This window comes from Lemur catta, chromosome 15 (assembly GCF_020740605.2).
Source record: "Lemur catta isolate mLemCat1 chromosome 15, mLemCat1.pri, whole genome shotgun sequence".
Classification (NCBI taxonomy): domain Eukaryota; kingdom Metazoa; phylum Chordata; class Mammalia; order Primates; family Lemuridae; genus Lemur; species Lemur catta.
The window spans coordinates 44,344,147-44,367,781 of record NC_059142.1 but is presented as its reverse complement, the minus strand read 5'-3'; the positions used below and the strand labels follow the sequence as shown (position 1 = coordinate 44,367,781).

Here is a 23,635-nt window from a genome sequence, read left to right as displayed (position 1 = left end):
GATTTTTAGCAGAGGTAGCATAACTGGAATAAGCCTTTTAAGGTGGTCTTTGAAAGGCTATCACACTCATCTGGAATTCTGAGGTGTGTTTAAAACAATTAGGCTCATTACATTCTCGCGCATCTTCTACAAGGATGTGCAGTGTTTATTTCTCTGATGTTCATGCTGAAATCATAAGGCTGAGATCATAAAATGCATGTTCAGATATAAAACTGAATACCAGCTAAACATTTAACTACACAATAAGTATTGGTTGCTGCATAGCACAGCTCCCGGCACAGAGAGTAGAGGTACCACTTGGTCGAAATCAGAATTTCACATCATCTGATCTGGTTTAACTGATACAGCATTATCTAAATTGTTTACTTCAAGCCACAAAATTTGTCCTGTGCTCTGCCCTGCAGAGGATTAACTGGGAACCTGAGAGCTTACCGCAGTGCTCAGCCTTTGGCATCTTCTGCCCAGGGTCTGGAGCTGCCAGATGACACACACTGGTAGGGACAGGACAGGACAGGCAGTGGCTCAGCAGATCTCACTGTGGTCCCAGACCTTGCAGGCAGCCTTTTGTGCTGTGTGGATGAGGGGCGGACCACCTTCCCGTAGGGACAGATTCCATACCTGGCAGCACGAGGTCTGCGAGTCAGAGAGCACGGCCATCATACAGATGGAGAAGTCAGATGCATGTCTGCGATGGGTGTGTGATTTGCGGGGGGATTTATGTCTCTGACTTTCCTCCCCACCAGACCCAGTTTAGTCTTTCTCGGGAATCAGATTTTGCTATATACATTTTAAATAAAAAATCTCTGTGAGGGCTATCTAACCACAGAACACTCTGAAATGGCTCTGTGATTGACGCACATAAGCATTTCCTGGACCAGCCAGGCATCTGATGGAAGGAGAAAGAAAGCGTCATTTAGCTGCTGTCCCATGGCCAAGGACAAGAGGCTTTTGTTTCTGCAGAGGGAGTTTCCCTTTAACATGGAAGCCCAGCCTATTGGCTGGAGCACTGGCTCTAAGGTTTCAGAGCTGGGGCTGAGGAGGATCCGTGTGTCCTGCCAGAGAGGATACTCTTCAGGTCCTCTTACAACGGGCTCCTGTTTCAGAGGCGGAGGTTTCAGTCCTGCCTTCCCAGTACACGGGGCTGAGGCCACTGCTGGGCCTTCAAGTCCATACCGGCATGTGTGCTCTGGCCGTGGGTTCCCTTGGCCCCCATTGGTCAGGAGATGACTGTCCCCGTGGGTTTCTGGTGGCCCAAGGACAGTGTCAGAAGAAAACCACAGGATCGCAGCTGTAGGGAGCTAAGAGCTGAGCTCTTACTGCCTTCCTCTGTCCAAGTAATTGTCTTTGTCAAAAATACAAGGCCCAGCCTCTGCTTAGTGACGATTTGGTTACTTAATAATGTTCAGAGACTACTCTGTCCCTCATTCATTTCATCCCAATTGAGTCTCTGAGCCTCAGAAATGGCCCTGTTGGTGCTCTGAAGCAAAGCCACAGTCCAGAGAGGGAACTGCCTTTTGTGGGGCCAAAGCTTGGCTGAGAAGCCTCCAGTGCCCTCAGAGGGGTACCTTGATTGCCACCTCTGCTGGTGACCAGCAGCCCCCATGTCTCTGGAAATGGAGTGTCTAACCTGGAAAGATGAGTGAGGGACATAGCTCTCCGAGGAGGCTTTTTGTTACTTTAATAAAAAGAAGCGTCTTTAAATTGGTACTTTTCCAAGAAAGTTCCTGGGTTCTCATGTCAGTTGCTTCTTAGAGGCCTTTGAGATTTATTCCTTATGGTCGTTAGCTTTTTCTGTGATCCTCAGGAGATGCAGCCCATGTAGGGTAAGATATGTAAGGAAGGAGTTTTGAGGCAAAACTAATTTGGGAGGTAACTAAGCCAGAAAGCGTCATAGTTGTTGAACAGCCAGTGTCAATGGACTTGCCTGAACATCCCCATCATTGGTGAGAGGTGGTCATGTCACCAACATAAGCTGTCACCTCACCCTTGCAACTATCCACTCTTTCCATTCCCCTCCCATGTGGCTGCACTGCACCCACGGGTGAAACCACTGCATTTGTGTGGACTGCGTCACACTCCCTTCACCTGTGCTTCTGACCACGCTCGAGAGCAGACTCTTCTGGGCCCAAGTCCTCTGTGGCCCTGTCAGGGAACTTGGTGCTGAAGAGCCTCCTGAGCAACCATGCTAACCCAAGGATTCTTGGATTGGGCCTCTTTTTTTGGTGGGTTGGCTAGAGTGACAACATGTCGTGACGGTTACAGCCTGCCCCTGTGGGGTTGAGCATGTGTGCATGGGGCATGTTCTGGTTCTGAGTGGAGCTGGGGCGAGGGGCAGACTGCGGTGGTGACTCTCTGCCCATGCAGTTGCAGGCCCAGGGTGTTCTGTCTGGCCGACAGCGACGAGGAGTCCTCCAGCGCTGGCTCCTCCGACGAAGACGATGCTCCAGAGCCCAGTGGGGGAGACAAACAGCTGCTCCCAGGAGCCGAAGGGTGAGTGGGCCAGGGCTCCTGGAACCTCCCTGGGTCGGGGCACAAGTTGGAAGTGAGCCTTGTTTTGCTTCTTCCTCTCTGATCTTCCTTTTTCCACACTGAATGAGTGGTTTTTGCCTTGATAACAGTGTCAGTGGCTTATTTAAATTCTAGGCTCCAAAGCGAAAAGACCTATATAGCCTTCCTTATTTAAGAGAGTCCCGAACAAAATGTCTTTCTCACTGTGTGAGTAAGAAAGAAAGTCGGATGCATGTTGCTTGTGCAGAGCTTCGCCTGGGTCTTCAGAAGCAGCATGGAGTACACAGCGCCTCCCTTGTGCCTGGGGGCAGCCCTGCTCCCCTTCAGCTGGGTCACATTTGCTTTTCTTGAGTTGCTGGTTCCTACAAAACTGGAACACTCAGATGATTTCTTTGGTGACTTTTGAAAACTGGATGACTTTGCTGATCATTTGAATCATAAACTTCATTTGGGGGCCTCTCCTTACCTGTTACTTTGTGCTTAAAAAGCTTCTCCATAAGGATCTTTTCATTATTTAAAGGGAGTTGAAGAAACCACGATCATAAGAAGCCAGGTGATTCAGAAACTTTTGTAAGAAAATTTCAACCTATTCACTATTGAAATCCTACAGGAATTGAGAAGAAAATTCAGGTGTTTGAGGAGCTGGTGCTGCAGTTTGTGTGCATTATCTAAAATCTAGCTGCTTGCCCTTCTTAAGAATGGTTGGTTATCCCTACACACTTACCATTATGCCTTGTGCTCTGGAACTGTGGAGGATTTTAAAAAGCAAATATTCTCTCTTCTTAGGGCCAGTCTTGTGGTAGATGTGACCTGATTACAAAAGCTTGTTTTCTTGGCCTATTAGCAAGTTAGCTTGAGATAGCATTTTTTAAAAAGAAGTTCCAAGCCCTTTGAAAAGTAACTGCCCCTCAGAGCTGGTAAGATACCACCTAAAGGCAGTCAGTTAATTACTGGTTTGTGTACCTGCTGATGGAGCATGATTTGCTATTCGCTGTATGGAGATTGTGAGATTCCTCTAATCGGACACTGGATTTTTATTCTGTATTTTGAGTGGTATAAAGGAGGAAAGGTGAGAACCTTTTGCATGAGGACTTTGTCCAGCTCTCTGCATTTTCAAGACTTGGACACTGTCTGACATTTATACTTTCTTTAAAGTAGTAAGTGGGGGTGATTTGGCACCCCCAGGGGACATTTGCCAATGTCTGGAGACATTTGTTATTGTCACGACTGGGGGGCAAGTGCTACTGGCATCTATTAGATAGAGGTCAGGGAGGCTGTTAAACATCCTGCAATGCACAGGATGGCGCCCCCAACACGGACTCACCCAGCGCAGAACCAGGAGTGCTGCTCTCCAGTAAGGTGGACAGACAGCCTCTGGTTTCTGTTTGTGAAAGAGCAGAGGCCTTTACTAACACCCACATTTGTGTTCCACATTTGAAGGTATGTTGGAGGTCATCGAACAAGTAAGATTATGAGGTTTGTTGATAAAATTACCAAGTCAAAATATTTCCAAAAAGCAACGGAGACAGAGTTCATTAAAAAGAAGATTGAAGAAGTCTCCAATACACCCCTTCTGCTAACTGTTGAAGTACAGGAATGTAGAGGAATCTTGGCGGTCAACATTCCACCACCCCCAACTGACCGAATATGGTACGTAGGGGGCCCTTAGGGACAGCAAGTGATTCCTCTTGTTGCATGACCATAAAAATCCCAGCCTGTTCAACCTTGGGATTATGGAAAATACCTTTTCCTGGGCAGAAGCACTTCTAAACATTTTTCATGGGACCTTAATGTTAGTTGTAAATTTGACTGTGCTTTCTTCTGTGACTGGCTAGTTCATATTTAAAGATTCATCTTCACACAGTAGGAAAAGTTAGGGTAAATACATGAAGTTTATGGGATGAGCCATTTCCATTCTCGGTCTTCCCCCTCTCTAAAGCCAACTGTTCCACCAGTAGTAACAGCTGTCATTTGTAGAGAGAGCTCTTATTTTCTGGCGGGCCTGGGTTGTAACTGCATCCCTGGTTAGTCCTCATAGCATCCAGTCGAGGTGGGTGCCCTTGGTATCCCCACTTTATGGATGAGGTCATGTATCCAGCAGAGTCAGGACAGTTGGGGGCCTTCCCTGAGTTAGACCTGGATTGAGGAGGCAGGAACATGCAAACTTGCTATTTGTGGTGGGAGGCCTGTCCGAGGAGCTGGTTCTCAGACCCAGCTGCATGTTAGAATCACTGGAGGACTTGCTAAAAATACAGATATGCCTGGGCCATCCCCTAGGATCTCGGGGGGAGTTGGGAGTGATTAAGCCAGGGTTGAGAATAACTAAAATAAATCATTCATGGTCCACCATCCGTATCTGTGAATATCAATTTAAAATCAACATTCCAAGTCATATGAAATGGGCATGGTATATACAATGATTGCATAAGAGATCTCATTGTACCATAAACTACACTCACATTAAAAATATAGGTTTATAAAGAGAGAAAAAATGAAAAGACAAAAAATATATATAGCTCTGTGTTCTATCATAGAGTAAAACCAACATGCTGGTATTAATACATATTGTTGGTGTTCATTAGTGTTTGTAGGAATGATCAGAAGAGGATTTTTTAAATTGACTAACCATTTGATGATGATTGATACTAGTATTTCCCAATAAAACTTAAAAACACCTTTTTAGATTTTATTTTTTAAGTAATATTTTCATTGTAAAAAAATGTGAGACATTAGAAGAAATGAGAAAAAAAACCTGTAAAAAAAATAAAAGCCCATAATCTTACCATTCAGAAATAACCACTGTTAATTCCTTACTGTACAATCTTCCAAACCTTTAAAAAAAATTTTTAATAGTAAGAGTTGGTCAAACATTTCTTCCACTTACTGCCAAGTTCTTTGATTTATCAGTTACAAATGCCACTGCTCAGTGGCAAGTAAAATTAGAGGCCTCACTGGCAAGTGACACTTGCCCATATAAAAAAAAAGGGGGGGGCCTCTAGGGTAGTGCCACCCAACACATGCTCAAGTGGCAAACTGTATGTTATTGATCCACAGAGATAAATATAGATATGGAGAATGTTTAGAAACATTTATGGCAATTTGACATTTTTGTTGTATTTCTAAAAACATTGGTCCATGACAGATTCAAGTTTTTAGGCGGTTTGCTAGCACACAAGGTGCTGTGTAGATACTTTACTGACAGTTCTCAGGGCCAGTCTGCTCCCTTAGGAAGCCACAGAGTGGCACAGTGTGGGGGAAAAAGCAGGTTGCGGAACGTTACCAATCGACATATGCACAGGAGAGTGAGAAATTGAACCCACGTCTCTCAGGGTCCTCTCTCGGGATGACATTCAGACAGAGGCAGTGTCTTTCACTTTCTGCTTTATCCACTTGTATGTATGTTTTGATTTCGTAATGTACACATACTACTTTTATAAAAATAGAAAAAAGGCCATTGCCATTTTAGGAAAAACAAAACCCAAAAAGCAATGCCCATGTCATGGACTTTTCCAGTGGCACTGCCTGGCTCTCCCAGTTTGTCAGAACTGTTCTAAATGCAGCCCAACCCTAACACCATCCATGGAACACAGGGAGCTCACAGTTCAAAATTCCTGTGTTAAATTATTTTTGGAGGGGCTTTCAGAATAAGAGGACACTTTAAATACTGACAAAGCCCCGTGTGAATGAGGAATGTGTGCTGTCCGTGCTTGTCTACTTCCTTTCTTTTTTTCTAAATGTGGTTATTACTTGTCTTCAAAAAGGTATGGTTTCCGGAAGCCACCATATGTGGAGCTCAAAGCTCGGCCAAAACTTGGAGAGAGAGAAGTAACTTTGGTTCACGTGACAGACTGGATAGAGAAGAAACTGGAGCAGGAGTTTCAGGTAAACGTATTATCTAGCGTTTCACACCAACGGAACCTACCTCTGGGTAGAACTGAGGTTCTGAACCTCATCTGGGTCAGGATCCTCTTTTGAGATGAAAGCTATGGACCTCATCCTAGGAGAGTACACATTTGATCAAACATGGGCATAAAATTTGGGATTTAGTTTCAAAAGCCCTGAAACTTATCCACAGAACATTACAAAGTAGCCTTCAGAGGAAACCCAAAAGATGTGGATCAGAGGGCAAAATGATGGTGTTTTGTACAGTAAGCCTGCTGGGACTCGCTAGACTTGGTTTTTCCCCAGGTGAGGCCTGCATTGGCTAATAGCACCTGGGCTGTGGTCAGGGCGGCTGCTCACTGTCCTGGTGTGGTGTCCACCTTGCTCCGTTTGTTCAGTTCAACACACATTCATGGGAACCCTTCTGTGTGCCAGGTCCCACCAACCCTGGGAGCCCCTAGATGAATCAGGCGTGTCCCTCCCCTGGATAGCTGCTAGTGCAGTCTTTTTTTTATTTCAGCATATTATGGGAGTACAAAAGTTTAGGTTACGTATATTGCCCTTGCCCCTCCACCCCCGAGTCAGAGGCTAGTGCAGTCTTGGAGTCTATAAGCCAGAGTTTATTCTCCAAGCCTGTTGTCTGCTGCCAAAGATAATAATAGCAGCGCAGCTGAGGCCCTGGGATGAGCTATGTCCATTAAATTTTTATCAGATATTTGAGGCACCAGTTGTATGTCAAGGTTTTATGGATTAGCAAACTACTCACTTCGTAATGAATTTCACCTTTTGAAGAAGACCTACATTCTTTTGGTATATTTTGAGTTATTATCTTTTAAAAAAATCACGTTATTGAAAAGCTAGAGATTAAACATAACCAATTTCTGAAAAAGCTTAATGTTATCACCAAATGGAAAGGTACTGTGAACCTAGTTAGGGGGAAAAACTTCTTGCCTTCAGTTTTTTCCTTTTTCTTATATTCCTAGATTCTACATTAGGAATTTGGGTGGCTGGCTCATCCCTTTTGGGGGTATTGGGCTACAAGGAGCAAAAGAAAGGAAGAGGGGGCAGAGATGGGTGCCTGGTAGTTTTGAGACAGGTTGGGAAGCTGAAGGGTAACTGCTGCCCCCTCCCATAGCGACCTGCTAGTTTTCAATTATGCTTTTGTCAGAGAGCATTCATGAGGACTGAAGGCATTGCCAACATTCATACATGAAGTTATTTTATAAACAGAGAGGCAAAGCACTGTTACTGTCAGTCACTGATTATCCTTTGGGTGCTCACTGTAATAGATTTCTTTCATATATAGCTTTGTGTGGTTCTGGTTTGGAAAAAAAATTAGCTTACATTTCATTGCTAGGATTTAAAGAGATAAATTCACTTGGAATATGTGTTCTGAACATAGTAATTTGGAAATACTGTGAGCAGCTGAGGCCAATTCTCCTAAATTAATGTTGTTGAATATTTATCAATTCATATGAGTGATTTTATTATATGTACATGAAAGGCCGCTTCTGCCTTAAAGCTGATTTATTGGATTCTGGTCTTCGTGGACTGGTGTGATTCCTCAACTCTTTCTAAATTAAAGTATGGTGGGAGAATTAGTTTGGAATGTGTAGGAAGTTTTCATATGTATTTTTAAAAACATTTCCAAGGCCTAAAATTCTCATCAGAACAAAATAGGATGACAGCCTGGCAAAGCATTCTTCCACATGGCTCTTCTTTAATATCTTCCTGCAGAAAGTTTTTGTCATGCCAAACATGGATGATGTTTATATCCCCATAATGCACTCAGCCATGGACCCTCGTTCCACTTCCTGCCTCCTGAAGGACCCATCTGTGGAGGCAGCAGATCAGCCATGATGGATGATGTTGGACGTTCCCAGTATTATGAGATAAAGTTTAAGGTGTGGGGTTCTTGGCCGCCATCTGTGCTGTAGCACTGGCCTTTAATGTGCCACAGCCACTGTTTCTTAAAGGACTGCTTCTGCCCTCTGCCTGCCGGTGCCCATTCCACTGTGAGGTGTCATTCCCTGCATCCAGTGACAGGTGTCTGGACTGCCTACTGCGAAGCTTTGACCTGGCAAAGGAGACTAGGGAAGAATCATCATGGTGGATCCAAAAGTTACAGGTGATTCACACCATTGCTTTTTTAAATCTACCAGTTTTTGTGGCAGGATATGAGCACATTAAGAGCAAAGCTGTACAGCTGGAAGGCTTCCCCTTGCCTCCTCGACTCCAAAGCTTTTCCTCAGGCAGCGGTGCACAATGGAACATTTTTTCACTTCTACACTTTGTATGCAGCCCTCCACACTCCCAGAGAATGTCACTGTGGTGACGTGTGTGGAGGGTGGGGAGTGGAATTTTGTGAGTCTTTTCATTGGTGTTAAGCAACTTTTTTTCCACATTAAATTGTGCATTTTGGAAGCAAGTAGCCATAGAACATACACTAACACACTGTCAGCTGGGGTAGGGACAGTGGAATTTATGTGAACATTAGGCAGAGCCATGAGATGAAACCATCCCAAGCCTTTTACCAATGAGGTACAATCACCTGGTTTCTAACTAATTCTGATTTTTCCTGAGACAGGAGCATATGTGAAAACAGCAACACTGCACACAACTAGATTGTTCTCTCATGGGGTGGGGCCAGAAAGCCAGAACCACAGTCTTCCCATCTGGCATTTCGTATGTGTTCCAGCTTTTATATAGGAATCTAAATGCTTTGTTCATCTAATTGGTTGGGGAGTTTTGTGGGCAGTTTCTTTTTCTGATGGCCAAAAGGGAAAACTGCCCTCTAAGTCAAGACCAAAAGTTTGCTCAACACTACATACTCAAAATTAATGTGACTTTTCTTTAATGTTGCCAACTTAATTTTGTGCATTTGTGTCAGAATGTTTAGTTTACAAGGTTGGGGGCTCTCTAATTGTATAATTTGCTTTGAGAAGTAAACCTAATACATTTTTTGGTTATTTTAAGCTGCGATGTCAAAATTACCCTGGGTAATTTTTGATAATTTACATCTGTGGACAAAGCTAATAGTGGCTTTTTTTAAGCAGCACCTTGCCTGAACGTGACCTTAAAGAAATTAATATATTGAAAAAGTATATTTGAATCCTTATTTGATTATTTTAATTGCACCATTAAAACATTTGACTTAAATTGTTTGACCATTCCAGTCTGTGTACTGTTCTAATTTCTCATTGTGTAGGCCAATTTGCCTGTCAACAGTCCTGTTCACTGATCTTTATAATTTTTGTGCAATAACTAAAGGCAAAGGACTAGATGCACTACTGTGTAAAGAGATTACACGACTGTACCCTATTGCACCTTAAATAGTATGTGGGGAGTTACAATCGCTTGCATTGTTTCACAAAATAAATATCTCATGTGAAATACTAGATAAGCATCCAAGTTATTTCTACGGAATCCTGTTTAGATAATAGGGACAGAATAAACAGTACTGAGCACTTGGGCCCTCACCTGGCAATAGCAGCTTTGGTGTACTGGGTGATTTGCAGCCTAGTCCTTATAAGGGATGCAAGGCAGTCTTCACCATATATACATATATCTCCTCTGTCCACATTTAAGGAACCTAGTTGAAGTTCAAAACTGCTCCCAGCCTGGAGCACACAGCCTTAATCACCTAGTAATCCTGTTAATTTAGGGCACTTCAGTTACTGAATATAAAGCACTTGGCTTCCTTGCCCACCACTGCTGCCTTGTACACAGAACTGATGCACAGCACGTGGAAGCCCATGTGGAAGATCTTGTATCAGTGGCAACACCTGGATTGTGAACAAGTGATTTGTGTAATTATTTAGGTTCGGATATACCTAGCTATACATAAAATCTAACTGATCTTTACAACCGTGTTTTAATTTGCCCAAAGCTTTAATCCCACACTTGTCACACGGTATCCAAATAAGCAAGCAGTTCATTTGCACAGTAGTGTGTGTTAATAGGTCGCGATTACACTTTAGCCAGGAGTTAAAACTCGTGCAACTCGAGACCCATCCGGTTCCTGTGTAGTACCCCGCGGCTCTTCGCCACTCCACACCGCCTTTAACTGAACCTGCACGTTTCTCACTGGCCACTAAAGGGCGACAGTCTGGGACTTCCGGGGAAGGCACAGAGTGCCCAGTGCAACTCAGCGAGGGCAGAGGAATGTATGGGTGCACAGGCGGGCCACTCACTATGCGGCAAAGGCTACAGTATCACCGTCAACACCACCCACCCGGGGCATTTCGGTCTTGGTATAAGCCGGGATACAGCCAGAGTCGTAGAAAAAGGCCTGGAAAACTGCCCACCCTGGCAGCCGGGCCGCCGCCATGTCGCTCGCGGTTAAAAGGGCCGCCCGCGAAGGAGGCAGGCGGCCCCAGTTATGCGCAAGCCCGTGCTCTGGCGCTGCAGCCTGACCCCCGGCGCCACGTGGAGGCGCGACGGGGGCTCAAAGGCAGCGCGTCGCGGACAACACGTACCGACACCAGCGTTGGGGTTAAGCCACTTTATTGAGGGGAACAGGTAACAAAAAAGGGCGTAGAACGATGAGATCTGACGTCTTCGGCCGGGCCGGGACCTGCAATATCAACCGTAGAGAGTAAGCGGGGTGCGCCCGCCAGCCTGTCCCACCCCTCATCTCCGCTGCAGCCGGCTCAGACTCCAGTTCGCATCACCCGCGTCAGCAGTCTAACACGTGCTTTAATTGGAATGTCATCACGGCCAGCCGGCTCCGAGCCTTGCACCCCGCTCCCAGGCCCACCCAGCCATACAGCCCGGTCAGCGAACATAGCTAACCTCCCAGCCTTTGCAGACGTGAAAAGGCTCAGAAGGGCCCACAGCGCTTTCTTAAAGGAGCAGACCGGAGGTGGTTGGGCGGGCTTTACCGCTATTAACCAATAGTAAGTCAAACTTCCGACCACGTGCATGTAAAGTGGTCTGATGATTGGCCGTACTCTCTCTGAGTCCTCCGGAGTGTGGACAGGTCATATACCAACCATAGAGATGGGAGTCTAGGAGGCGCCCAGAGTTTGAGAGTTGTGCAGTCACTGGAGTTCTTAGGAGGTTATTTCTACATCTCTACCGCGGGCTTGTAATTAGCACATGTCTCTGCAGTACACAAAAGATAGCTTTACAAAGAACAGGAGACAAGTAATGCCTAACTTGTATGAGATACTCTGTGCCCAGAGCTAGGCTAGGAGTTGAGGATGTAAAATTGGAACAAAACTGCCCCCCAATTCAGAATAACCTGTTGTGGTAGAAAGAGTTGTTGTTTTCAAGCAGACCCATCTGCAACCAAATCCTGACTTTGTGATGCATTCTTTCTATGACCTTGGTCGTTTAACCTTTCTGAGCCTCGATTTCTGAAAATTAGGAGTATCCCCCCAAAGTTGTAAGGATTAAATGTTGTAAGGAAGTCAATCACATGGCACATTTTATGTGATAAATGTTTGTTTTTAAAGGACTGAGGTGATGTGGAAAACTTCTGTGACTGCAGAACTTTAATAAATACTGAAGTAGAGCTATGAACAGCCTACTGTGGAAGCCCAAAGGAGAGAAGTGCTAACTTTGTGGAAACTAAAAGTGCTTCCAGAGTTTATTGAGCTCATCCTGTGAGCCAAAGACTGGGCTATTCACTGAATGTTCACTGGATATCCACGTGGATGAATAAGACTATGGCTCTCTAAGGTTTGTTTTACTGAAAGAGAGAATGGTATGAGGACAGTCACAATCTCTGGTTGTCTTCCTTGGGAATTCTTTTCCTTTTTCCTCTTAATAAGGAAAATTTATCATTTTTTGTAATAATGAAAACATATTTCAGATGGTGAGTTTGTAGTTGAATGGCGCTCTTATTTTCATTATTGTCTACATAGTCTTAAGTTTTTTCAAATAACTCTTTTGTGCTTGTTTAGGCAGCACATACACTAAAATTGGAGTGCTACAGAGAAGATTAGCATGGCCCCTGGGGGGGGGGTAGATGATTCTTTGATCCAAAGCAATAATTATTTTGAGAAGTGTTTAGTACCCTCTAGATAATTATTTATTTTTATTGCTGTTTAAACTTTTGTTATTTTGACATTTATTACATAATGGTACAGTTTCTACTTTGAGGTATTTAAGTTTTCTTTGTGACCTAAAATATCAATTTTTTATAAGTGTTACACACATTCTTGAAATGATGTTTTCACTGTCATGTACAAATATGCAAAATATTTATTGATTCCACCTTAGTTATATTGTATCACATTGTCCAGATCTCTATTTTGTGTATTATGTACCTGACTGGACGTGTGTTCACTGCCATTTATTGATAGTGATACGTTAAGGGTATGCTTCAGCCAAGTGTGGTGGCTCACACCTGTAATCCCAGCACTCCAGGAGGCCGAGGAGGGAGGATTGCTTGAGCTCAGGAGTTAGAGACCAACCTGAGCAAGAGCGAGACCGTCTCTACTAAAAATTAGCTGAGCGTCCTGGCGCGTGCCTGTAGTCCCAGCTACTCTGGAGGCTGAGGCAAGAGGATCACTTGAGCCCAGATGTTTGAGGTTGCAGTGAGCTAAGATGAAGCCACTGCGCCCTACCCAGGGCTACATAGCAAGACTCTGTCTCAAAAAAAAAAAAAGAAAAAGAGTAGGCTTCAAATACCAAGTGCTGACAAGGATGCAGAGCAACATGAGTTTTGCTCCATTACTTACATTTGGGAATGCAAAATGGGGTAGCCATTTTGGAAGAGAAGTCAGGCAGTTTCTTATAAAGTTGAACATACACTTACTATTTGACCCAGCAGCCCCCAGGTATTTAACCAAGAGAAATGAAAACTTCTGTTCACATAAAATCCTGTAAATAAATGTTGATAGCAATGTTATGTATAATCCGCCCTCCAGGCACTCAAATGCCTTTCAGTGGGTGAATGGATAAGCAAATTGTGATACATCCATATAACTGAGTGCTACTTGGCATTGAAATAGAATGAACTATTGACACATGCAATACTTGGAAGATTCTCAGAAGCATTATGCTGAATAAAAGGAGCCAGACTTAAAAGACTCTATAGAAGTCTTTTTGGACATTTGTTTGCATTTCACTTGGGAGTGGAATTACTGGGTCATGTGATAAGTATATTTCTTTAACTTTATAAGGAACTGCCAAACTATTTTTCAAAGTAGTTGTGTCATTTTACATTCCCACCTGCAATGTATGATAGTTCTAGTTGCATCAAATCCTAGTCAACACCTGGTATTGCCACTCCAATTTTAGCCATTTTAGTGGGTGTGTCATAATATCTAATTGTGGACAGGGTCTTGCTCTGTCAACTAAAGATATTGAGGGTCTTTTCATATGCTTTTCCAGTGACTATTAGAATATCTCCTTTTGTAAGGTGTTCAAAAGGCAAAAGATCTTTTGCCCACATTTTTTTTTTTTTTTTGAGACAGAGTCTCACTCTGTTGCTCCAGGTAGAGTGCCGTGGCATCAGCACGGCTCACAGCAACCTCAAACTCCTGGGCTCAAGCGATCCTCTTGCCTCAGCCTCCAGAGTAGCTAGGACTACAGACCCATACCACGACACCCTGCTAATTTTTTTCTATTTTTTAGTACAGACGGGGTCTAGCTCTTGCTCAGGCTGGTCTCTAACTTCTAGCTCAAGTGATCCTCCAGCCTTGGCCTCCCAGAATGCTAGGATTACAGGCATGAGCCACCTCGCCTGGCCCCACTTTTGAAATTATTTTCTTATTAATGAGTTCTTTGACAGTCTGCTGCTCTGCCTTTCTGTGCCTCCTGCCCTGCTGGCTCCAGCTAGTTGAGAATCCGCTGTGCTGGGTCTAGCCTGGGTGACAGAATAAGACCCTGTCTCAAAAAAAAAAAAAAAAAAAAAAACCTGTAGATGTAGGTTTTTCATAGATGTCCATTTTGAGATTTAAAAAATTCCTTATTATTTCTAGTTAGCTGAGAGTTTTTATCAAGAGTACAGGTTGAATTTTGTCAAATGTTTTTTTAGCATCAATTGACATAATCATATAAGTTTTCTTCTTTATTCAGCCTACTTGTTTAATTAAATGAATTGGTTTTCAAATGTTAAACCAATCTTGGATTGCTGGGACAAACTTCACTTAATTATTATGCATTATCATCTTTATATATTGCTGGATTTGATTGGCCAATATGTTTTATTTTTAATTGACAAATAATTTTATATATTTATGGGGTGCAATGTGATGTTATGACACACACACACACACACATACACATATTGCAGAATGATTAGCTCAAGCTAATTAAGATATCCATTGGTGGCTGGGCGCGGTGGCTCACACTTGTAATCCTAGCACTCTGGGAGGCCGAGGAGGGAGGATTGTTTGAACTCAGGATTTTGAGACCAGCCTGAGCAAGAGCAAGACCCTGTCTCTACTAAAAATAGAAAGAAATTATATGGACAGCTAAAAAAATACATAGAAAAATTAGCTGGTCATGGTGGCACATGCCTGTAGTCCCAGCTATTCGGGAGGCTGAGGCAGGATGATTGCTTGAGCCCAGGAGTTTGAGGTTGCTGTTAGCTAGGCTGACGCCACAGCACTCACTCTAGCCCAGGCAACAGAGTGAGACTCTGTCTCAAAAAAAAAAAAAAAAAAGAAAGATCCATTGGTTAATATATTTTTAAGGAATATTGTTCTGTAATTTTCTTGTAATGTTTTTGGTATTAGCATTGGTAATGCTGGACTCATAAAAGGGGTTAGGAAGTGTCTCTTTTCTTTTTGTTTTTAAATATTTATTTGTTTATTTATTTATTTCTCTATCTATCTATTTATTTATGAGACAGCCAGGCTGGAGTGCAGTGGCACGATCATAGCTCACTGCAGCCTCAAACTCTTGGGCTCCAGTGATCCTTCTACCTCAGCCTCCTGAGTAACTGGGACTCCAGGCATGTGCTACCACACTCAGCTAATTTTTTGAATTTTTTTGTAGAGATAGGGTCTTGCTATGTTGTCCAGGTGGTCTGGAACTCCTGGCCTCAAGGGTTTCTCCCACCTCGGCCTCCAACATGCTGGGATTACAGGTGTGAGAAGGTTTCAAATTATGCATTAAATTTCTTTAATAGATATGAGATTGCTCAGATTTAAAATTTTTTCTTGTGTCAGTTTTTATAATTTATTGCCATTAAGGAATTTGTCCATGTCATCTAAGTTATTGAATTTTTTGGCAAAACATTATTTATAATATTCCCTTATTATCCTTTTAATATCTGTAGGATCTCTAATGATGGCTCCCCTTTCATTTCTGATATTAGTAATTTTTGTTTTTTTTCCCTTGATCAGTCTAGCTAGAAATTTGTCAGTTTTTAACTTCACTGATATTCTGGTTTTTTTAAATTATTTTCACTCATCTTTATTATTTCCTTTGAATTTAATTAGCTCTTCTAGTTTCTTAAGGTGGATGCTTAGATCATTAATTTGAGACCTTTCTTCTTTTCTAATATAAGCCATTTAAAACTATAATTTCCACTCTAAGGACTGCTTTAGAGGCATCCCACAGATTATATTGTTTTTTCATTAACATTTAATTCAAAATATTTTCTAATTTCCCTCAATTTCTTCTTTTACCCATGGGTTATTTAGAAGAGTTAGGTTTAATTTCCAAATAGTCAGCAATTTTCCAGATATCCTGTTATTAATATCTAGTTTAATTATGTTGTGGTGAGAGAATATGCACCACAACCCTTGGCTAGTTTTTCTAATTTGTGTAGAGACAGGGTCTTCATATGTTGCCCAGGCTGGTTTTGAACTCCTGTCCTCAAGTGTCCAGCCCTCCACTGAAGATTTTTAATATCAAAGGCTCAGCCCAGAACCAATCATTGTGGGAGGGTGATAGACAATGCTGATTGGTTTACTCATTCTGGACCCTCCCGGAGCTGGAAGCTATGATGGCGCCACTGCACTCCAGCCCTGCAACAGAGTGAGACCCTATCTCAAAAAAAAAAAAAAAAGGAATAAGGGCGGGTGTGGTGACTCACACCTGTAATTCTATCACTATCACTTTGGGAAGCTGAGGCAGGAGGATCACTTGAGTCCAAGAGTTCAAAACCAGCCTGAGCAAACATAGCAAGACCCCGTTGGTACAAAAAATTTTTTAAAAATTAGCCAGGCGTGGTGTGCACCTGATGTCCCAGCTGCTTGGTAGGCTGAGGCGGGAGGATGGCTTGAGCCCAGGAGTTTGAAGTTACAGTGAGCTACGATGGTGCTACTGGGCGACAGAGCAAGACCTCATCTCTACAAAATAACAAATATTTTTTTTAATGGATGCTAAGACAACAACCACATTGTTTATTTTTAAAAGTACATTTTTCTAATTTTCAAAATCAAGAAGAAAGCAACAGTCTTCAACACCACAGCATGAAGGTATTTAAACGCCTTTCTTTCCTCTCCATACTCTAAACAACACTCCCCCCTCTGCACACACATTCCTGGTGAACAGTAATTTAGAGGCGTTGGAAGTTATAGACTTTGCTTATTGTTAGATGTGGGAAGCTCCGAGGTGGGGAGGGGCATGGCCCTTTCTGGAGCTGAAAGAAGGTGACAGTGGCTGGAGCATGGAGAACAGGGAGAGTGGGACAAATGAGGCAGATGAAGCAGGCAGGGGCCATTCACACAGCCTGTGGGTCACGGTGAAGGTCTTGGATTTTTAAGAGCAAAGAAAGGCACTGACAGGTTTTAAGCAGGAGAGTGATATAGTCTGGTCAAGTTCAAGCTCCTTGATGTGACACTGTACCGTCCAGATTTATCGCCCCACCAAGAATAACATGAGCTACCAGTTGGAGTGCCTTCCCCGGGTAAGACAGTGTACCTACTTTAGCTCTAATTCTCAGGACAGTCCTAAAAGGTAATCTTATTTCTGTTTTTTTACTCCAATTCTCAGAACAATCAGAGAACCAAGGCTCAGAGAGATTACATTTTTTGTTTACATTTATACAATTATTATAATAAATGGCCAAGCAGAGCTGGGATTTGAACTCATGGCACTTTGATTTCAAAGTTATGCCCTGGATCACGATACCATGCAGCCCCCTTAAGAGTACCTTTTGCTGTAGTCAAAACTGTGCCTTGTTATCTGAGAAGGTTGATTTCATCCAATATTCACACCTGCGCACTTCTCACTCTAAAGGGAGGAACCACCCAGCGAAACAAGGCACCAGGTAAGAGAAAGGGGGGGGAAATCCCAACCTGGAACAGCAGACTCAACCAAAAATCGTACAGAAGAGCCAAGGTCTGAGGCTCTAGAGCAGAATGCAGAAGAATGTTGGGTTTGGAGGGACCTGAGGCAAGTGTGGAAGAGAGTTCTGTGAAGTGAGGGCAAAACATGCATGTCAGGATGAAAGATGGGGGAAGACGGAGGACGTTGTCTGGAACAACTGCCCGCCAGCATGGCGACTGGCTCTCACAGGCTGGCTTGGTGGGGGGAGGTGTTATGTGGAAGACTGAAGGGACCAAAATCATTCCATGTGATTTCCCTCACTTCCCTCAACATAACTGTCTGTATCCATCCTTCCCTCCCACCTCAAAGATACAACATCTCATCACTTGTTCTTTCAATGAACATTTTAAAAGTCCTTGTCCTATACTTGATCCTGTTCTGGACACTGGAAATAGGAATATGAATAAAATAGTTCCTGTCCTCCGGTAGCCCACAAGGTATTAATAGTGGGGCTAAAAACAACAAAAACCTGCATTTTATGCACTTTTTATCTCTTTCCTCTCCCCTTCAACCACAGAGACTTCTGCAGGTGTAGGTGTGATCGGCAAGAGAAAAGGAGAAAGAAAACTATTCTTGATTGAGACTTGGCAACAGGCTACATGTAGTCAAATATGTTATCGATTTAGTCCTCAGAAACCCTGGGCCAGCATTTTAATCAAGGCTTATTGGTTGTGAAGTGATGGAAACTCGACTCACACTAGCTGGGGTAACTAGGGAACGGTTCCGTTGCCTGGGGAAGGGGAGCTGGGCAGGCTGATCTCAGGCCTACTGCTGTAGAATCAGAACTTAGACTTGTTCAGGGCTCTCTGACTATATTATTACTAATGCTTCTCTTTCCTTACCAACTTCTTTGTTTTGAATTTACTTTCTTTATAGGACAGAGACAGCTCCTGGGCCTCACACCTCTTAGTTTTGCCACCGGAAAGGAAATGAGTCTTTTTTCATGGCTCTATTTGGAATCAGGTCAGTTACAAGCCTACCACATGAGTCAAATAAAGGTGTCCCCATGGGTAGCTATTTTGGTTATCTGTTACTGCATGACAAACCACTCCATAACTCCATGGTTTAAAATAACAGCCATTTTATTTTCTCCCATTCTGTGAGTTAACTGGGCTCATTTGGAAAGTTTTTCTGCTCTATGTGGTGTTAGTAAATGTAATCTGGGGCTTGATTGGGCCAGAGCACCCAGGAGGGCTTACCCAGATGGCTGGCAGCTGGGCGCTCTGGATTACAGCAGCTCCATTCTCCTCCATGTGGCTGTGTGTGGCACGGGCTCCTTCTATCATAGTGGCGACATTCCAAGAGGGAGTGTCTCAAGAGCGAGTATTCTAAGAGGAAGGAAATGAAAGCTGCCAGGCTTCTTAAGACTTGGGCTGGGAAGGCCCAGAATGTCACTGCTGGTCAAAGCCAGTCACAGGGCCAGTCCAGATTCAAAGCAGGGAAAATAAGTTCCACCTTTTGATGGGAAGAGCAGCATGTGCATATTGGAGGAGAATTGTTTGGGGCCATCTTTGGAATCTAGCCACCACAGAGTACATGGTCAGCCCAGCCTGAGTAGGTGTCCAAACCATGAAGCATATCTGCCTGCCTCCCCTGCCTCATCCCCCACCACCCCTCTGCAGAGAAGCCAACTGCAACCCCCCTGATGAATCCTCTTGGGCTTTCATGAGCTACACAGTGTTTTCCTTTCCCCAGGCCTTTGTTCAGATCGTCCTTGTCCCCCTAGAATGTCCTTTCCCCTATCAAATCTGACAGATGGTGTGACCCAGACACCACTTCTTCCAAAAAGCCATCCCTGCTCTATCCATCTCCCCTCCTTCCTTCCACCAGACTGACCTCCCTCTTGGCCACCATAGTTCTGTTTCTCTGTTTATTCCCACCTTCTCTCACTTTCCACAGTCAGCCTTGTACCTTGGTTATTTCTGTGCATGTCCTATCATCTTTACCAACTTTCAAACTTTTTGATATTCCCTTATGGCACCAGTCCTTTGTACTTAGAAGCCCTCAATGATATTTGTTGAAAGAATGAATGCATAAATGAATGAATGAGTGGTAGTCAATCACATAGAGGCCAAAGATGAAGTCATCTGCAAAATGAAGCTGACTAAATTATGGCTAAAGTCTCTTCCTGCTCTAAAACTTGATATATAAAATATAGTGAACAAGTTCTCCTAGGGAGAAAGGAGGGAGAAAATAGGTAAGTTCTGCATATTAACCTCAAGAAACATATTCAGTCTGGAAGGAGGAAAAGGAACAGAGACACAGGAGGAAAGCCAGAAAATGGTAATATCTAAGAAGGAAAAGTTCAAGGAAAAAGAATTGTTAATATGCCTGAATTGAAAGAGGCCCATAGAAAAAGGCATGAAGCAAGGCCACTAAGATTTTATAAGAAGAAGAATGTTTATGAGCTGCTTGAGGGAAGTTTCCAGAGAGTTCTGTGGAACTAAGCCAGACCCCAGGGGATTAGGAGGGACTGGGCAGTGAGGAAGTGGAGGCCCATTGAGAGGATGGCCATTTCCATACTGGTGCTATGTTTGCCCTTTGAGAATATTGATATACTATAAACTGGTGACACTTTGGGCTTTTTGCCATGGTGGCAATAGAGCTGGCATGAATGGGTGTGAAATATAATAGCTCAGAGGTGAGTGTACAAATAACCCGTTGGCATTAGTCTGAGCCACCCCTCAGGACAGAAACCGGGGAAAAGCTCACTATTCCAAGCCAGACGGCTGCTATATTCCTTACATTTTTTTGCATAACCCCAAGATGAGATCAGGAGACTTTACCTGTTATTTGAGGTAATACCCCTATCACCCAATGCTTGTACGATCTTCTGGTGGTTATTAGCATTCTAGGGAAATGCCAGTCTAGGCTACTGCCTCACTACGTTTCCAGGTCACATAGCAGCATCTTGTCATAATGCTGTGGGCAGGAGCAAGAATAAGGAGCAGTTGCTGGTGGAACATGTTATAGGGTCAGGGGTTGTCTAGACAAGCTCTGAAGTTAAGTAGATAGCTGGGTTCTAATCCAGGTTGTGCCTCTTCCGAGCTGTGTGTTACCAACTCAGCTGTTAACCGTTCTAAATTTTGTCATTATCATCTGTAAAATGGGGCTAATAATACCTACCTCATAGACCTGTTGTTCAGATAACACAAGATGATCTTATAAAGTGTATATTGGCACATTTCCAATCAACAGCAAATAGCCAATAAATATCGACCTCAATAATAAGAAATAATCACTTTTACAATATAAGAGAATATATAGTGGGTGGGATTCTGTGGTAAAGAGACGTTCTCAGAATGAGTGTCACTATCTTTCAAAACCCGTCATCCTAGAATAGGAGGAGCCAAAATTCTATTTACCTAAAATCCAAACTGCTCACTGTAACAGCAGATTTTTAAATTTCCCTTAAACATTAGGACAGGAAGGAGATAAGAATGTAACTGCTACCAGGGACTCTTGCTTTATCATTTTAATTATCCCATAATTATCCCACACGTTCTGTAAATTCAAGTCTGCTTGGAAGGGAGACCACTAAAAAAATCTGACTTGACGTATCCTGATAAAGACACTGTTCCTTTGAGATGTTACTGGAGCTTTCAACTGTAACCTCCCTTTCTGGTTTTACTAGCTTTTTCTTTCAAATCTCCTTCAAGGGTAGCTACTCTCTCCTTAAACAGCTATCTGCAAATCAACTTCACAATCATTTTAAAATGAGATTCTGAAGGATTTTAAACACAAATGAGACAGACACAAACTCCTTTATCTGGGTCCTTATCTCTTCCACTAGAGGGAGACATTTGCTAAAATAAATAAAAGGGATTAAGGCGGCAGCAATTAGCTCTGGACATCCTGAGTGAGCTGGAGCCCTGGACCTTGGTTGCCCTCAGTGTCCAGCGGAAGCTGTAAAACACACAGGTCTCTGGGCTCTGCCCCTGGATATTCTGAATCAGTAGGAAAGGGGGCCACGAAAAGGTGGTGGAAATCTGTTTGTTAAAAGCTCTCCAAGGTTGGGAACCACTGGTTTAAAGAGAAATGAAAATAAGATTTTGTTAACTTACTTTCTGCCACCTATTTAGACATAGGTCCTGCTGCAGTCTTTCTTGTATCTGATGACTATATATATTTTTTATGTTGGTGCAAAAAGAAGACTTGCCTTTACACAAAGATCATGATCTTTGCCTTGTTTAGTGGATGTTATTTAATGCAACTTCCAGAAAGGTCATTTACTGTCCGTTCTCAGGTCTTTTATATGGGCAGGTCCACTTCAAAGGCACCCTACAAAATATTTCCATTTCTGTTTATATTTATCAGTGATGCCAGCTTTTTTACTTTATTGTGAGCAAAAAGCTGTCTAAAGCGGTACTTGACCATGGAGCAAGATTATGGGCAGTGCGGCCATAAATAAACCCAGTGCTTATCAATCTAGGTTGCCAATCAAGTGGAGAAGTGCATGGAGTATGTGGACAGGTTAAGCCCGGGAACGAACTAACTGGTGCACAAGAAAGTCTGAGAATGTGTAACAGTGCAGTTAAGGCCTGGAGATTTGGTCCAGCTGAATATAAGGTAAATATACCTATCCAGCCCAGACTCCTTGAAACAGACTTTTTTTCTTTCCTGGATCTTTAAGACAGATTTATGAGTCAGATTGAGGTCAGCATTCCCCTTTGTGTTTCATCTGCTGTGTTTACAGGTCACAGTGACATTTTGAATTGTAAAAGGGCTGCCAGAGTTCTAGCACAGCAATTTTTCCCCTCCTAGGTTCACTCTGTTTGAGAAAAAGCACCAAAGGAAGGATGTGAAAGTGGCGTTTTTCAGTCAAGCTTCTTTTTTAACTCAAGCATGTGGTCTTATGGATCTCGTTGTCGGCTAGCAAGCTGGACAGGTGGTCATTAAAGAGCTCCTCCCATGTCAGATGTGGTGGCACAGGCTATAGTCCCAGCTACTCAGGAGGATCCCTTCAACCCAGGAGTTCAAGTCCAGCTTGGGCAACAAAGCAAGACCCTGTCTTTAAAAAAATAAAAATTAAAAATTAAAAAAAGAGCTCCTTCCAGTTTGGGGGCTGTAGGCTCCTCTCTGGACATCTGGCCATACTGGTCAGGAGTGCTGGGGGCTCTCTTTCAGCACCTCTCTCCCCCAATCCCAAACCTCTCTGTTTGCACTTAGACATGCAGTAACGCTTTTCAAAATATGTCTACTGCTTTCACAGTTGTCAGGATTCTTCCCACTCTTAAAGGGGTGCGTTGGATTCTCCAGCATGGGTAGGGATTAGTCCCATAACTGTGATCCAAGCATAGAGGGTTAGGAATGGGGAACTCTATTTACAGGACTTGGGCTTACCACAAGCATTTTTTTGTTTTAGTTGGATAGGACTGAGCCACAGTACACACAGACTGGACATTTGGTCAGTCCCCCACTGTTTCCTTGTTGCTTTCTCTAGCATTGCTTAGTATTTTCCCTCAAACCCTGGAAAAGCTTAGGCGGTCACATAAGCAAGTTAGGAAAAATTAGAGAAGTTAGTAGCCCCTTTTTCTTTTTGTCTGAGGATGATATGTAAGATACCTTTCCTTGTGCTCTGAATCTTAGTTGAAACTCTCTTGTGACAAACATGCCCTATCCTCCCCACCCCCGTCGCAGTGAAGGGCAGCTTGGGACCCAGTGACAAAACAGCTGCGGGGCCCTTTAATTTCGATTAATAGCCCATAACCCTCAAGTAGACCTTGTATGAGTCCTCGACCCGCCCACTCCCTCCAGTGAGTTGTGACACATGTCATCTCAAGCTTCAGGAGTTCACGTGTACAGATGTCACGTAAACACATATGACACAAGCGGCAGCAATTTTTGGTGAGCGGCTTGGCTGTGGTTCATTCCAAAGGGAACTGACGGTTGTTGGACATGATTTGAGGGGAATTCCTGAGGGCGAAGAAAGGGAAGAAGGGGCCTTGGAACTAGACGAGTCACAGCTGGGGGAGCCTAGGGCCGTGAGCTCTGCAGAGGGCCGTGT

At 43.4% G+C, this 23,635-nt stretch overlaps 1 protein-coding gene, 2 long non-coding RNA genes and 3 other non-coding genes across 7 annotated transcripts in view; 3 read left to right on the top strand and 3 right to left on the bottom strand.

The window, feature by feature from the left end:
* TEX2 (testis expressed 2) overlaps positions 1-9,788 on the top strand; it is a 105,902-nt gene extending 96,114 nt beyond the window's left edge. The window contains exons 9-12 of one of the 2 annotated variants that reach the window (XM_045525819.1): positions 2,365-2,490; positions 3,949-4,158; positions 6,270-6,390; positions 8,128-9,788. In XM_045525819.1, coding sequence (XP_045381775.1) covers positions 2,365-2,490; positions 3,949-4,158; positions 6,270-6,390; positions 8,128-8,250 — 580 coding nt within the window. In that variant the 3' untranslated portion in view covers positions 8,251-9,788. Of the gene's footprint in view, positions 1-2,364; positions 2,491-3,948; positions 4,159-6,269; positions 6,391-8,127 lie in introns of those variants that run through there. The other variant, XM_045525821.1, reaches the window with a different exon arrangement.
* A 928-nt stretch (positions 9,789-10,716) lies between these two features.
* On the bottom strand, positions 10,717-10,850 carry LOC123621412. Its single transcript, XR_006729139.1, has one exon. It is a non-coding gene; the product is annotated as a small nucleolar RNA SNORA76 (small nucleolar RNA).
* A 29-nt stretch (positions 10,851-10,879) lies between these two features.
* LOC123620529 lies at positions 10,880-11,333 on the bottom strand. Its single transcript, XR_006728897.1, has 2 exons — positions 11,185-11,333; positions 10,880-10,966 (listed from the first exon to the last, which is right to left on the bottom strand). It is a non-coding gene; the product is annotated as an uncharacterized LOC123620529 (long non-coding RNA).
* Positions 11,041-11,110, bottom strand: LOC123621398. Its single transcript, XR_006729126.1, has one exon. It is a non-coding gene; the product is annotated as a small nucleolar RNA SNORD104 (small nucleolar RNA).
* Positions 11,334-12,287: 954 nt separating the features above from the next.
* On the top strand, positions 12,288-12,395 carry LOC123621366. Its single transcript, XR_006729099.1, has one exon. It is a non-coding gene; the product is annotated as a U6 spliceosomal RNA (small nuclear RNA).
* A 5,903-nt stretch (positions 12,396-18,298) lies between these two features.
* LOC123620526 lies at positions 18,299-22,168 on the top strand. Its single transcript, XR_006728896.1, has 3 exons — positions 18,299-18,334; positions 18,505-18,591; positions 22,061-22,168. It is a non-coding gene; the product is annotated as an uncharacterized LOC123620526 (long non-coding RNA).
* Positions 22,169-23,635: the final 1,467 nt, after the last annotated feature.